At 43.7% G+C, this 14,287-nt stretch overlaps 1 protein-coding gene across 5 annotated transcripts in view; it reads right to left on the bottom strand.

Moving 5' to 3' along the window:
• SFSWAP (splicing factor SWAP) overlaps positions 1–13,092 on the bottom strand; it is a 98,118-nt gene extending 85,026 nt beyond the window's left edge. For 2 of the 5 annotated variants that reach the window (XM_081174780.1, XM_081174781.1), the window contains exons 1-4: positions 12,635–13,092; positions 8,091–8,260; positions 7,400–7,534; positions 2,600–2,688 (exon numbers count right to left, since the gene is read on the bottom strand). In XM_081174780.1, the coding sequence (XP_081030906.1) occupies positions 2,600–2,688; positions 7,400–7,534; positions 8,091–8,260; positions 12,635–12,918 (678 nt within the window). In that variant the 5' untranslated portion in view covers positions 12,919–13,092. Of the gene's footprint in view, positions 1–2,599; positions 2,689–7,399; positions 7,535–8,090 lie in introns of all 5 variants that reach the window. The other 3 variants (XM_081174783.1, XM_081174784.1, XM_081174782.1) reach the window with 3 other exon arrangements.
• Between the last annotated feature and the right edge of the window lie 1,195 nt (positions 13,093–14,287).

Here is a 14,287-nt window from a genome sequence, read left to right as displayed (position 1 = left end):
AAAAGCAACAGGGGAACAATATTTGAGGAAAAGAATTACAAGATGATGAATCCATACTGACAAATCTAACTCAAGGACATGTGCAATAGTTGAAAAGACCTTAAAACACACATTTTTGTGATATATACCTGCTTTTGTGGCAAGATTAAGAAGAAAAAACCCCCCAGTAAATAGTCCGGATATTGACTGAAAGACATTACAGGTTGTCTTATATGGCAGGTATGATTGCTAGCACTACTGATACATCAGTGAAAAATGACCTGTAAAAAATGCTTTCGGATGCAACTACAGATATGGCAGAAGCCTACACACTACAACCTAATGCTGATTATCCCTGAACAGTACTGGGGACTTTGGCAGTTCGTAATGTCTACAGGAAACACACAGTCTTCAGATTCTTAAGATGGTGAAGCATAGCATTATTAAGCTGTGCTAAAACATTTGCACAGTCTACACACATAAATATGACCAAACAGCAAAACTATTTCCTGCAATTTATCGGAGTTAAAAACCACATTGTTCAGGCCTATTCATGTTGGACTTCACATGTGTAGGCACCATCCAAACACTGCATCCAATGTATGGGTGATCAGATTTGCAATAGGTGCTGAAAGACAGTAGGTGGGCAAAGACACAGAAGTGACCTGATTTCATTGCCTACCTCTGCATTCTTTCAGCAAAATCTGCATCAATAGGATACTGAAGAATTTTCAAAGAAAAACATGATTAGATATGTTAGCTGAAGCACATCTATTGTTGTTATCTATATTAAAAGAGAAATCTTCAGCTCCTGCCTGTTCTACCCTAAGATACCTACCGTATTTTTCGCTCTATAGGACGCACTTTTCCCCCTTCAAAAATGAAGGGGAAATGTGTGTGCGTCCTATGGAGCGAAGACGCCATAGCCCTGCGACCCTCTCCCGGCTGGAGAGGTGACGCGCGGCTATGGCAGGAGCCTCTATAGCCGCGCGTCACCTCTCCAGCCGGAAGAGCACTCGCGGGGCTAAAGCAGCCCCCCACGACCCTCTCCCGGCTGGAGAGGTGACGCGTGGCTATGGCAGGAGCCTCTACAGCCCCGCGTCACCTCTGCAGCCGGGAAAGCGCGCGCGGGGCGAAAGAAGCCATAGCCCCGCGACCCTCTCCCGGCTGGAGAGTTGACGCGCGGCTATGGCAGGAGCCTCTATAGCCGCGCGTCACCTCCCCAGCCGGGAGAGCGCGCGCGGGGCTAAAGAAGCCATAGCCGCGCGACCCTCTCCCGGCTGGAGAGGTGACGCGCAGCTATGGCAGGAGCCTCTCCGCTGCGCCTTTCCGCTGCTCCCTGACCTGCTCTTTGGGGCTGGTGGTGGGCTTCCCCCCACCAGCCCCAAAGAGCAGGTCGAAAGGAACCTGAAGCCTGGAGAGCGAGAGGGGTCAGTGCACACTGACCCCTCTCGTTCTCCAGGCTTCCAAGGTAGCCTGTTTTAGAGCGGCACCTTGTTTTAGAGCGGGAAAACAAGAGGGGGAAAGTTCTCCCCCTCTCTGTGCAGCGCCTCCTGCCGCTTCACTGAAGGGGTGCTGGGCAGAGAGGGGGAGAATTTTCTTTTCTTTTTCTCCCCCCTCTAAAACAAAGTGCGTCCTATTGTCCGGTGCGTCCTATGGTGCGAAAAATACGGTAATAGCAAATGTCTGTTCAGTTAAATTGTGGAACCAAGTATACTGCTGTTGTTTTTTTCAATTTAAAGTTAAGAATCCATCAACAAATTGTTAATCCATTCCATGCTGTTAATCAGCTTCACGCTGTTAAGGGAGCAATCCTGACAGCAGGTTAACACTTTTAGTGTTGGATTTGTCAAGAATCCACTTTGCAAGGTGTTTAATATACTGGAATTCATAAATGTGTATTTTACATTATTTCAGCTGTTCAATAAATATGCTAGACCAGCATTTCCCAAATTTAGGAAACTCTAAATTAACATGGACTTTTGGTTCATTTAACCCTCCAGAAAAGTCTGGAGTGTGTAAAGAATTACTCAACACTTGAGAAACAACGGAGAACCTTTTCCAGCCTGGTGCCCTATTTCCCATCCTGGTCAGCCTTCCCAGAGCTGCAAATATCCCCAACTGAAAACCTGGAGGGCTGCTGCCAGCAACGGTACAAAATACTGAGATAGATGGAACAATGGTCTGACTCAGTGCAAGGCAACTTCCCATATACCAATATAGCAAGCAGCAGCCTCTACTGCGGACTCAGTGCAACACAAGTACTCCCCCCTCCTAGCACACTAATGTTTCCCCAGGAGACAGTTTAGGAATTAATACGTGAAACATTTAACAGCCAGATTCTGTGCATATTTACTTGGGAGCAGGTCACCCAGTGTTCAATGAGGAATACTGCCAGGTGTGTATATGATTTGAGCCTAAGTCTGCTGATTTCAATTAAGACCAAGCACTGAGCAGCATGACCTCTGAAAAGATTCTTAGAAAGATTTTACAATACATTTTTTTAGAATTGGTTGCCAGACTCTTTCTGCATAACAAGTAATTCCAGAAAAACAAAAACTCAGTCATTTCAAAAATGTTTCAGATATGACATTGAAACACATACACATACGACACTTACCAGCTCCACATCAGAAGGTACATTCAGTCCCAAAGGAGCAACAAATGGTTCTTCATTTTCCTCTACATGTTCTGCCTTGGCCGCAGCAGCTATTAATAAGAAAATGATATAACAGCTAGTTTTGCAATCTGAACACAACACACATAAACCATAGCATAAGCATTCTTAACATGTTTGACAGTCAATTTTTTCCTACATATTTTAATGCTTTTTATAATTCCAATTTTTGTTTCATAGTTTCTATTTGGTTGGCCTATCCTTGCCACCAAATTGTTTATGTACAGCAAATAAAGTCAGATTGTCAGGGTTTATTTACAACAGAAACATTCAAACCACCCAGGAACTTCATAGCAATTCCCACTCCATCCCCCACAAACGGCAGATAATCTAACTAAAAATCCACATGTGTTGCAGACAGTCTACTACATATATTGTCTTTGGGGTTCTTTTTTCTTGACTGTAATTAAGCTCTCAACCTCAACACCTGAAATACACACATCTTTACAAAGAAGGATGGCGGAAATTACATCTCTTTGTATCTCAAAGCAATTAAACCATCACAGCAAGTCTGTGTTTCCTGGAACTGACATAGAACACCTGCAATGAAGTGACATTCCAGCATACATGGTTCATGGGATCAGAACCAATTAATAAGAGAAAAATGTTCTCTTCAAAGTGTATATGCAACCATATTATTTCAAAATGGCTAGAAATAAATCTTTTGTGAGAATCTTGATACAATCCACCTTCTGGCTTTTGAACTGATTGTTCTCCCTGCCCCCTGCCTCTTCCTATCCTACAATTCTCATTCCTTTCAACTCAATTAGTATCAGTAAACAGAGAGGCTCACCAGTACAATGGCACATAGTCCTTTAATGCATGTAATCTTAAAGCATTCTTAAGAATACAACAAAAAGCACAGAGGTGCATTTAATAAATAATGCCATTAAACTTCACCCAATGTTTACTATACTTCAAGCCAGATCTGCACTGGTTTTCACTTGCTTTTTTTTTTAAAGAGACTTGCTCCCTCCCCTGCCCCCCTCCCCATCATCTGAAAGGCTTCTCCAGAGGGCGGGGGACCCTCCTGAGCCAGCATAGGAGCAGGAGGAAAAGTCTCTTTAAATCAAGCAAAGGCAACCTGTGTGAGTGCTTTTGTGACAACCTAAAACCACAGTGGGGACACATAGTGTTAACAACCTGAGTTCCTAACACAGAATTGATATGTCACCTCCCCTCCCCTTTGTGAATTCTCGCAGCCATAATTAACACCAATCCCACTCAACCAGAGTTTGGAGCTATCTAATAAGGACACAAAAGGATACCAAACTTGACAACAAAAGAATTTCATTGAAATGTTTTTGACATTTCTATATCGTTCTAATACACATATGACTTTTCATTTGCTATAGAGTCAGATATGCCTCCATTATACAAAATGGCTTCTACTGACAGATGGTATAGGTCGTATGATTATGATACACAAAATCAATGGGCTCAGGAACACCTCAGAATAGGATGCCCTGGGATGGCACAGCTGAAAGGCATCACATTGGCCAGGGAACCAAGGAAGAACATAAAGGAAAGAGACAGCTCAACCAGCCCCATCCACTGGCCAGAGATAAAAACAGATGCAGGGAGCTTGCTTTCCACACCCAGAAATAATTCAATTCATTCAACTACCAGTTGCACAGAGGCTGCAGAAACATGGGGAATGGGCACATGGGTCCAAAAGGAACAAGAACCTGTTGCTATTCAAATGAGAACTCAAGCAAGGGGGAAATCGTCCTGGGCTCATATGGCTACATGCCTGCTTACAGCATACTACGTAATTCTAAGTTTTGAAGAAGAGAGTTCCCTCTATCCTTTCCCATGACTCCCCTTCCCTTATGTGCCTTGTCCTTTTAATTTGTTAGCCTGATGGCCAGGCCTGATTATTTTGCTTTATTATTGATGTAAACCACTTTGGGACACAATTGTCAGAAAAGCTGGAGAAATATAAAGCAGATAAACAATCAGATTTCTGCTTAAATTGTATAATTCTGTACTGCTCTGACAACTATTATGGTACAACACAAGCCAAAAGAGCTGGGAAGTGTTGAGTCTGCTTTTTGTCCTAAATCTGTAGGGACTGCAAGACATGGAGCAGATGAAGAGACTTAACCTCCCTACACTTCTCCAACATTTTCAACAGTTTTCTGCAAAACTACTGTTCTACCTCCTGTTTAGGAAGACACTTTGAGACAACTAAGTTCACTACAGGGAGCCTGCTTTAATGATCTGCCTTAAGAACATGTTTCACTCCAGTGGTGCTAAAAACTCTAGAAGTGTGTTGTAAGATTTGACACAACAGCGAGTCTTGCCATTACTAAGTGTTAAAAGCATTTTTAGTTTCCCAAAGAGCATCTAGGGGAGGGAAACCAAACATGTTAATTGAACAAGAAAACAGCTACTTCTTTGCCCTTTAAAATTCTGACTCGCTATTCTCAAATAGGATTTAGATAACCTGAACAACCTGGGCCATAACTAACTAACTAACTAACTAACTAACTAACTAACTAACTAACTAACTGTCAGCTCCCCTTACCTTCATCCACAGGCAGTTTTGGCAACAAGAAAAGCAGAGCTTTTACCAAAAGCTGACAATCACTACAGAGTTCTCTTGTTTCTGACTGCACAGAAAATTCCTCAGTGTGTTTGTAAAAGAATACTGAGCTTCTGTACTGAATCAAAGCAATTCTCTCTTGGGAGAGGGTATTTAAAATAACCACACATTTGATATTCTATGACAAGGCAGAATCCTTCCAGAAAGCTTTTGCAGCCTTGAATAATTTCATTTCAGTTTGTCCATGTGTCTCCATTGATTAACATAAGTAAACATAGCCAACTATAACAAAAAAATGAAATACTGAAGAAGGGAATTGTAATTTTTAAAGCAAACATTATACATTTGATAGATCTTGATTACCGTATTTTTCGCCCCATAAGACACACATTTCCCCCTCCAAAAATGAAGGGGAAATCGGGGTGCGTCTTATGGGGCGAATGCCTGCAAGCCTCGCGCGCCCGGCAGGAGGTCCCACCGGGTGCGTGAGGCTTGTGGCAGCAGCCTGTCGCCCGAAGCACGGGGAGCCTTCGGGAGGGCTCCCCCTGCTTCGGGCGAGTGTCTGCAAGCCTCGCGCACCCGGCAGGAGGTCGCACCGGGTGCGCGAGGCTTGGGGCGGCAGCCTGTCGCCCGAAGCACGGGGAGCCCTCGGGAGGGCTCCCCCTGCTTCGGGCGAGTGTCTGCAAGCCTCGCGCACCCGGCAGGAGGTCGCACCGGGTGCACGAGGCTTGGGGCGGCAGCCTGTTGCCCGAAGCACGGGGAGCCCTCGGGAGGGCTCCCCCTGCTTCGGGCGAGTGTCTGCAAGCCTCGCGCACCCGGCAGGAGGTCCCACCGGGTGCGCGAGGCTTGGGGCGGCAGCCTGTCGCCCGAAGCACGGGGAGCCCTCGGGAGGGCTCCCCCTGCTTCGGGCGAGAGTCTGCAAGCCTCGCGCACCCGGCAGGAGGTCCCACCGGGTGCGCGAGGCTTGGGGCGGCAGCCTGTGCTTCTAGGTGCGCGCAAGCAGTCCGCTAGCCTTGGGAGAGCCGCGCGGCTCTCCCAGGGCTAGCGGACTGCTTGCGCGCACGCAGAAGCTTGGGGCGCGCTGAGCTCAGCACGCCCCAAGCTCCTGGTGTAGCGCAGGGGTCCGCTAGCCCTGGGAGAGCCCCGCGGCTCTCCCAAGGCTAGCGGACTGCTTGCGCGCACGCAGAAGCTTGGGGCGCGCTGAGCTCAGCACGCCCCAAGCTCCTGGTGTAGCGCAGCAATCCGCTAGCCCTGGGAGAGCCCCGCGCCTCTCCCAGGGCTAGCGGACTGCTTGCCGGCACGCAGAAGCTTGGGGCGTGCTGAGCTCCGCACGCCCCAAGCTCCTGGTGTAGCGCAGCGCACCTGGGGGGGAAATAAAAATTTTTCCCTTTATTTCCCCCCAAAAAACCTAGGTGCGTCTTATGGGCCGGTGCGTCTTATGGGGCGAAAAATACGGTAATATGAGGTTTTCTGTTTTCATATTCTATTTTATTACTTTTAGAGGCCAGTTGTTTTTTTAAAAAAAATACAACCTTCAAATTTCTAGGATGAATGTGTTAATTACATCTTATACAATTAACAAGCCCCTTTTCCAACTTTAAATAATTCTTGTCCAGCTGAAGTTCCCAGAAAAGAAACACAAAGGGAAATAAAAAAACTTTGTGTTGAGGTTCATGCATGACTCTTTGATAATCACCAAAAGATTTTAAAAACTACTAAATAAATAAAGACAAGCAAGGTGAACTACTAAAAAAATAAAAGGCTTCAGAATGAAGTTCATGCCTTCCTTTGCAACTACATGTCTTTCCTCAAATCAGGATGGAGTATCAGTTGCCATCCAAATGCTGCTGAACTACAACTCCAAGCTCCTCTGATCACTTGCTATGTTGGCTGGGGCTGATCACTGCAGTTCAACAACCTTTGAATAGGCACAGGTTTCTCATTCCTGCTTTAGAGGGACATCTCTGGCATCCATAACATTGGAGTCCCCAAGAAACACAGAAAATAACAGTTTGCCTATTTGCATAATGACAAAACTCCCAGTTTGCTCAGATAGTTTTACAAATGGCATGGGATGATAATGCATCTTCAACAAGATTGTTCTTTCTAGATCTCTCATACAGTTCACATGCTGAGCCTAAAAGTATTTTTTCTGAAGAAAAAGGTACTCTCCCTAATAATCCATAGAATCTTACCTTTTGCTTTTGAAGGCTGTTCTTCCTCCTCAGTGGGCTCCGAAGGATCATAATAATCACTACTGTAAGTGAATCCCACTGCATTATAGGTACCGTCTTCTGCCAAAGCTTCACTCAGTCTCTTATATTCTTCCTCTTGAATAAAAATGCAAAATTCAATTAAAAAATGAACACAAAACTCTCACAAGACTTTTATTTTTTCAAAGTATGTTAATGGTTTGAAACCTAACATTCAACCACAACCATTTACAGCAAATGCACCACACAGGTCATCTGTGGTCACTGAGACTTGTGTCAGCCCCAGGGGGCAGAAGGCATATGCTTTTTTTGGTTTTGTCTGGATGATCGGTTTTCTCCTGCTGAGATAAGTGTCTTAAGAGTTAAATCATTCTACTTAAAACAAAGACAAAGACATGAACTTTTTAATTGATACAATACTGTTAAAGAAGAACAGTTAAAAGTGTCTCAATTCTCAGCCTGCCCTCAAAACTTGGGCAAATTCTGTGTGGCTCTACATATAAACTATCCTGAGGTCCTCTCAGATACGCAAAGACGCTTGCTTTTCGAATCCACTGGGTACTGTCAAAATAATATCAGAAAGAGTGAGTATATAATGAGTGGGAACGAATTTTTTAAAAAGTTATTTTCAATTAAATGTGTTCTAACTCAGGAAGTTGTCCTTGAGCAATACCTTGCCTTGCCTCCTCCTCAAGCAAGTCCGTACGCAAGGCTAAATACCTCTCTTCATCACAGAGGGCTTCTATTCTAGCCTCCTCTTCAGACAACTGGTAATCTCTGTTCCATGTGGAATATTCAGCATCATATTCAGAAAGGTCATGCAGGTGACCACGCCCATCATACCTGCAACATGAAAGATATGGTCAATGGAAGAACTTTGGGCTTTAGTTTCTGCCACTATACAAATACTTACCACACACATTTGAAAAAGAAGATTTAATATGATTTAAATCAGTATTTTAATCTGACTAATCACTTCTCACCCACTACAATTTTTTTTTTAATATAGGTTTCAAATCCCCCTTTAAGACTATTACAAAATATCTCACTAGTTAAAAAAGAACCAATTCCTCCATTGTTCTTACCGTTTATGGTTCAACCATTCAACACCCTTGATAAAATACATATTTTTTTGTGGAAAGGCAATATGTTACATTTACACAAACCCAAATACATAAATACCTATCCGTAAGAACCAAACGGTCGCAATTTCCTCGCTTCTTTCTGCTAGTCTCGAACTCTCAGGAGAAATCTTCACCAAAGAAACTTGCGTCCATTGGAGGTAAAATCATGGCTAGGCTCGGCCCCTAGCCATTTGGCTGAGGAAAGAAGTGCTGATTATGTGATAGAGAGACACACATATATAGGAACAGTAACATATGTGCAATTTAAGGAGGTTCTCTACAGAAGGTACTAAAAATACCATAATGCTCAAGAGATACAGAAGTCTCCTTAAATAGTTAAATGGTTTATTTTGGGCTTGTAAACAGCTTTTCATTTAGTCACCTTTGGCAAGTAAGAATCACCCTCAGGCAATCAAATATATTTTTGTAAACTGAAATGTGTGCTATAAATGTATGATTGGCAAGTAACTTAGTAAGCATTTTTATTGTCTAATAATTTCTGTGGAATTATTTGTGCAACATTGGTTTAGCTTAGTTTATTGAAGAATGTTAGTAATAATCCAATGGTTTCCATGTGATTTGGAAAAAGTGAGTTGACACAGCAATGAATTCCACCAGTCCGAGATGGACACTGCATCACTGCATAAAAGTCTGAACCAGCTTAAAATAAAAAATATCACAAGCAACAGATTACCAAAAGCATTTTCCCACAGGAATTTTGGCCTTGAATATCTCAATACCAATGTTATTTCATCTTCTGATGAAGATGAACAATTTTGGACTGCTCAAGATAAAAATGAGGATTCGTAGAAAAATATAAAAATTTCCCTGCCCATCTGAAAGCTATTTTGTATTACAGTTGTGTGTATGTTTGTCAAACCTCCTTAATTTACAAATGTAGATTGTTTACTTTATAGGCCATGAGCATATGCTACAATTTGCTCCCACCGTTCTTCACAGCTGATTCATTCCAGACTACAAGATGCCCAATAAGTGTGTGTGTGTCTGCATCCCTAACCCTACTGAAAATTCCACCAGCACATAAGACACTTGAATTTACACCGCTATTCAATTTGCTTAGCATGGAACCAAATTCCAACCAATAATCAATTTATCACTTCATCACCAATCCTTCAAACTAAAAACACTTGTTTGGTTGTGTACCTGGAAAAAGAAACTTTATTATCTAGTATCTATAGAGGTTTTCTGTATACAATTCATTTTCAGTCTTTACTGGCATACAATGGTCCTTTACAGAAATTCCCACGGAAAGTAATTTGTCATGTGCTTTGCCTAGGTTCAAGAGTGCTATCACTTTGGGATTATTTATCATAACATAAAAATTAGTTTTCAATTTGGGGCTTTGTGTGAAATTGAAACGGAAGGAGCAAACATTTACAATATGCCATGTGCCCCTTTTCAAACCAAAGTCATTCAGACTTTCCTGTGCTGAGTGTTATGGGGAATTCATCACTACTTAAAAATCTGGTTCAGTCTCCTTGTATATTAGTATTCGTGAAAAAGTCCCTAAATAACCATCCACTAAAAGCACAGGCGGAAAATCCTCCAACACTGAGACTATCCAACCAGACACAAAGCTCCATTTAGAAGGTTTTGTTCAAAATTGAAAGCACTACCAAGCGTAAGGAAGACATACAAAGATTGCAGAAGCCATTACCTAAACATTGCAATCAGAAAGGTTTCCACAAGTCAAAAATCACTCACTATCAGATTCTAATCCTACCAGTGCACCTCCAATCAGCAACATAATGAACCAAATTAGATAAACAGCAACATATGTAGCAGCTGCTTAAACATTTGCTGGCACATGCCAGAAGCAATACTAGATGTAAATGTTAAGAAGAAGTGATCGCAGGTTTGGGGTCCCTGTTGAGCTATGATGCTCATTCACTAGAAAGCTATCACTATTCACCAACTTAACCTGCCTCACATGAGGTGTTGCAAAGATGTCACCTAGACAGCAGTGAAAGAAGAGTGAAACAGAAATAAGCTAAACAACAGAAGAGGCAGAATCTCAACAGTGATCTAGGGAAGAGGTCTTTTATTTTAGGGCTGACACATCACCAACAGCTGAGTCCATCAGTCTACAGGTCTTGCTGGAAGTTAGGATGGAAAGGCATTTTCCATACAAAACATTCCAGTACCATCACAAAACGTTCCAGCCAACAACACAATACCAAAAGGGATACATTCCAAAATTAGGCTACTTGAAAACCCATCTAAAACCCAAGGGAAAAGGAGACAAGTTATTTTGTTTATTTTCCAGTACACAAACAAAAAAGCTTGTCTTCGTTCAGTTCATAGGAGAAGCCATTATGAAGTTTGGTTTGAAAAGGAGATTATTCCCACCCCAGCATATATAAATATATATAACCATACACAACCCTCCTACAAGGGGGAGGGGGGCATTATATGTTAACCCTCTGCCAGGAAGGAAGTGAACATTGGGGGAGGCCAGAGGCTTCTAGAATTACCAAGTGTTATCAAAAGGCAAGCCTGAATCCTATGTCGCAAGGAAGCACTTCTACCTAAGACTGCCCGCTCCCCCCCCCAACTGAGTCCTGTGTCATCGTCCCCATCACTTCTATGAATCATGTATGATCACTGCCACCACCAAATCCAGAGGGGTAGCCACGTTGGTCTGCCACATCAACCACAGTAAGGAGCCCAGTGGCACCTTAAAGGTGAACAATTTTATTGTGGGTAGACATCCATGGGCTTGAGCCCAAATATATAAAATGCTAGCCTCAGCTAGCAATGTGCTGTTGTTTTAAGTTTAACCTAGTTGTTATTAATGGTTTTGTTCTTTTTAAATGCTGCTTTGGTCAAAAAAGATAAAGACCCAAAATTAAATACATGCGCGCACACACACAAATTCAGATATATATGGGAATTTGTCATTATCTGCCAAATGAGGACAAAGTGGGCTCCAGCCCATGGATGCTTATGCCTTGATAAATCTGTTCAACTTTAAAGTTAATTCCCTACTCCTCTTGGCATCACAACCAAATGACAGAAAGGAAGATTTTGCACCCACCCAAAAGTAAAATAAGGGCAACAGGCTAGGAACTAAAGAACACTACTCTCTTTTAACTGCTCCATTAGTATAACCCTACACGTTTACTCAGAAGCAAGCACCACTGTACTTGATAGGTGCATAGTCCCAGGTAATTAAGTGTGCAAAGGATCAGAGCCTTAATAAAGACACTGAACCAGAGGTGGGGAAGGTGTAGCCTTCCCAAGATATTGCTGGGCTCAAACTGCATGGTCAGCAGTCAAGAACGATGGGATTTATAGTCCCAAAAACATTTTTGGGTGGGGGCAACATGCAGATTCCCCACTCCTGCCTTACTGTTAACTTTTGCGGGTGTTTTATCTCCTCCTTCCCTCGGTCGCTTTCTTAAACAGACCAACACAACTGCCTGCAAAATTGGGTGGTGAGAGTAAAACAATACTCTTCTTGTTCAATAAATAAAACGAAGCAAAATACAGGTGCCACATAATACCCATTCGTTTAGTGTGGCAGCACATGCACTTTGGAACTCCCTGCCTATTGAGATCAAGCAGGCACCTCCTTTTCACTGTACATTTTTCAGCGCCTGATGGAAACATTCCTGTTTAGACAAGTCTGCCCAGGTGCTTAGAAAGCAGAGGTGAATCTTAATACTTGTAGTATTTTAACTTCTGGCACAGCTGTGATTCCCGCCCCCCCTTTCTTTTTCCTGTTTTATCTTTCTGTACACTGTTTTGAGGTACTTTCTAAAAATTCAAGCGGTGCATTAAATTTCATGAAATTAATAATAATAATAATCAAACTAATCAGCAACAATGAAAATAGTCCTTCATAGTGTGTGTATATGTATATGTATGTACATATGTGTGTGTGTCGCCTTTTCCCTCTCTCTCCCCTAACCCCGCCCCCGGTCTCCCTTTATTGATCCTGCTTGGCAGAGGGTCGTTGAAAGCGTGACACGCAAGATACACGCATACACACACACGCATACACACACACCAAAAACCACGACAGAAAAGGAAGAAGCGATAGGCGGGCGGGGGGTTGGCTTGCACCGACCTATCGATCATGATGGAGGGCTCTCCCATCCAAGGGATGAGGTGGCGGCCTTGCTCCTGCTGAAGGGCCTTCTCGTCGTCGCGGAACAGCTTGCACGCGTAGCCGAAGACGAGGAGCTCCACGCGGCCTCCTCCTCCTCCTCCTCCGTCGCTGCTGCTGCTGCTGCTGCCACCGCCGCCACTCGGACCCGCAGCCGCGGCAGGGCGCGACGCCGCCCCGCCGACCGACAGGATGGTCCGCGGCGCCGGCCCGGCCTCCGCCACGCTGCCCCGTCCCACGTACATCGCCGAGGCCTAGTCTTGCTCCCGCCCGAACCAAGGGGGAGGGCGGGGGAGAAGTTAACTCGCCCGCCCGGTTTCCCCTTATCTCCCCGGACTCACGACGACGACTCCATCCCCCCTGACAGGCTCCTCTCAAGGCCCTGCAGCGTCGCCATTGCCCGAGACAAAATGGCGGCCGGGACGCTTCCGACGGCTGAGGCGAACGCCGAGAGGGCAAAAAAAGAGAGAAGGAAGTCAGGCTTCAGCAGATTCGTCAGTTGGACGATGGGGAGGGGAGGGGGTTTCGAAGCCACAGCAAGAGGGGGTTGTTGCTTGAGGGGATGCGTGTCGTGCGGAGGGGGTGAGGGAGAAAAGCGTAAATACGTACAGTACATTGTTAAAAGGAGCAGAGAGGGAGAGTGGTGGCGAAAGTGCCGTCTTGAAAACGGGGTTTAAGAAAAGGGGTAAGCGGCTGAAGAGAGAGTAGAAAAGGTAAAGAGAGCTCCGGCGCGAGCCAGATGTTGTTGGACTACAGTTCCCAGCATGCCTGGCTGTTGGACATTGCTGGCTGGGGCTGATGGGAGTTGGAGTACAAGCATATCTGGCGGTCCATAAATTGCCGTCCTTGTTACAAAGCAGAGGTGCCAATGTGGGGTTGTTGTTGTTTGGTGCAGTATATTCTCCCCCCCCCTCTGTGTTTATTTTTTTATATATTAATTTCTACTGTAAATAAATGGAGCAACGTAAAGGGGGATTTATTTTTTATTTTATTTTTAAAATGTTGTCATCTTTCATCCAAAGATCACAGGGTAGTTTGTAATTGCAGCAGAAAAAAATACGGGAATGGGAACTTTCCTACTGCAAAGCCTGCTATACGTTAAAAGATAATATTATGAAAATGATATACAGTATAGGTGGTATTTGACGCCGAGCAACTTAGCAAAAAAGTGTAAATCAGAATCAGGTATATGCTGGAAATGTCAAGAAACAGAGGGATCATTTTACCCTATGTGGTGGACATGTGAATTAGTTAAGGACTTCTGGGAGATTATATATAATGAAATGAAAAAAAATGTTCAAAAGGTGTTTTGTAAAAAGACCAGAAGCCTTGCTTTTAGGAATAGTAGGATCAGATGCCCACAGAGATCGAAAGAATTCGTTTCTCTATGCAACCACGGCAGCTCAGATGAAAATATGCTCAGAAATGGAGGGAGGGAACAGTACCAACGAGGGATGAGTAGCAGGTGAAACTGATGGGAGTATGTAGAATTCACAAACCTAACTCGTAGAATAAGAGAACAGGAAGAAAGAATTTTCAGAGAAGATTGGAAAATGCTTGTAGAATATCTGAAGAATTATTGCAAACAGGTTAAAAGGTTATCTGGGTTAGAAT

The sequence above is a fragment of the Podarcis bocagei genome (assembly GCF_964188305.1).
Source record: "Podarcis bocagei genome assembly, chromosome: 16".
Lineage (NCBI taxonomy): Eukaryota > Metazoa > Chordata > Lepidosauria > Squamata > Lacertidae > Podarcis > Podarcis bocagei.
Note: the sequence above shows the minus strand (reverse complement) of the source record. Positions and strands in the feature narration are given on the sequence as shown.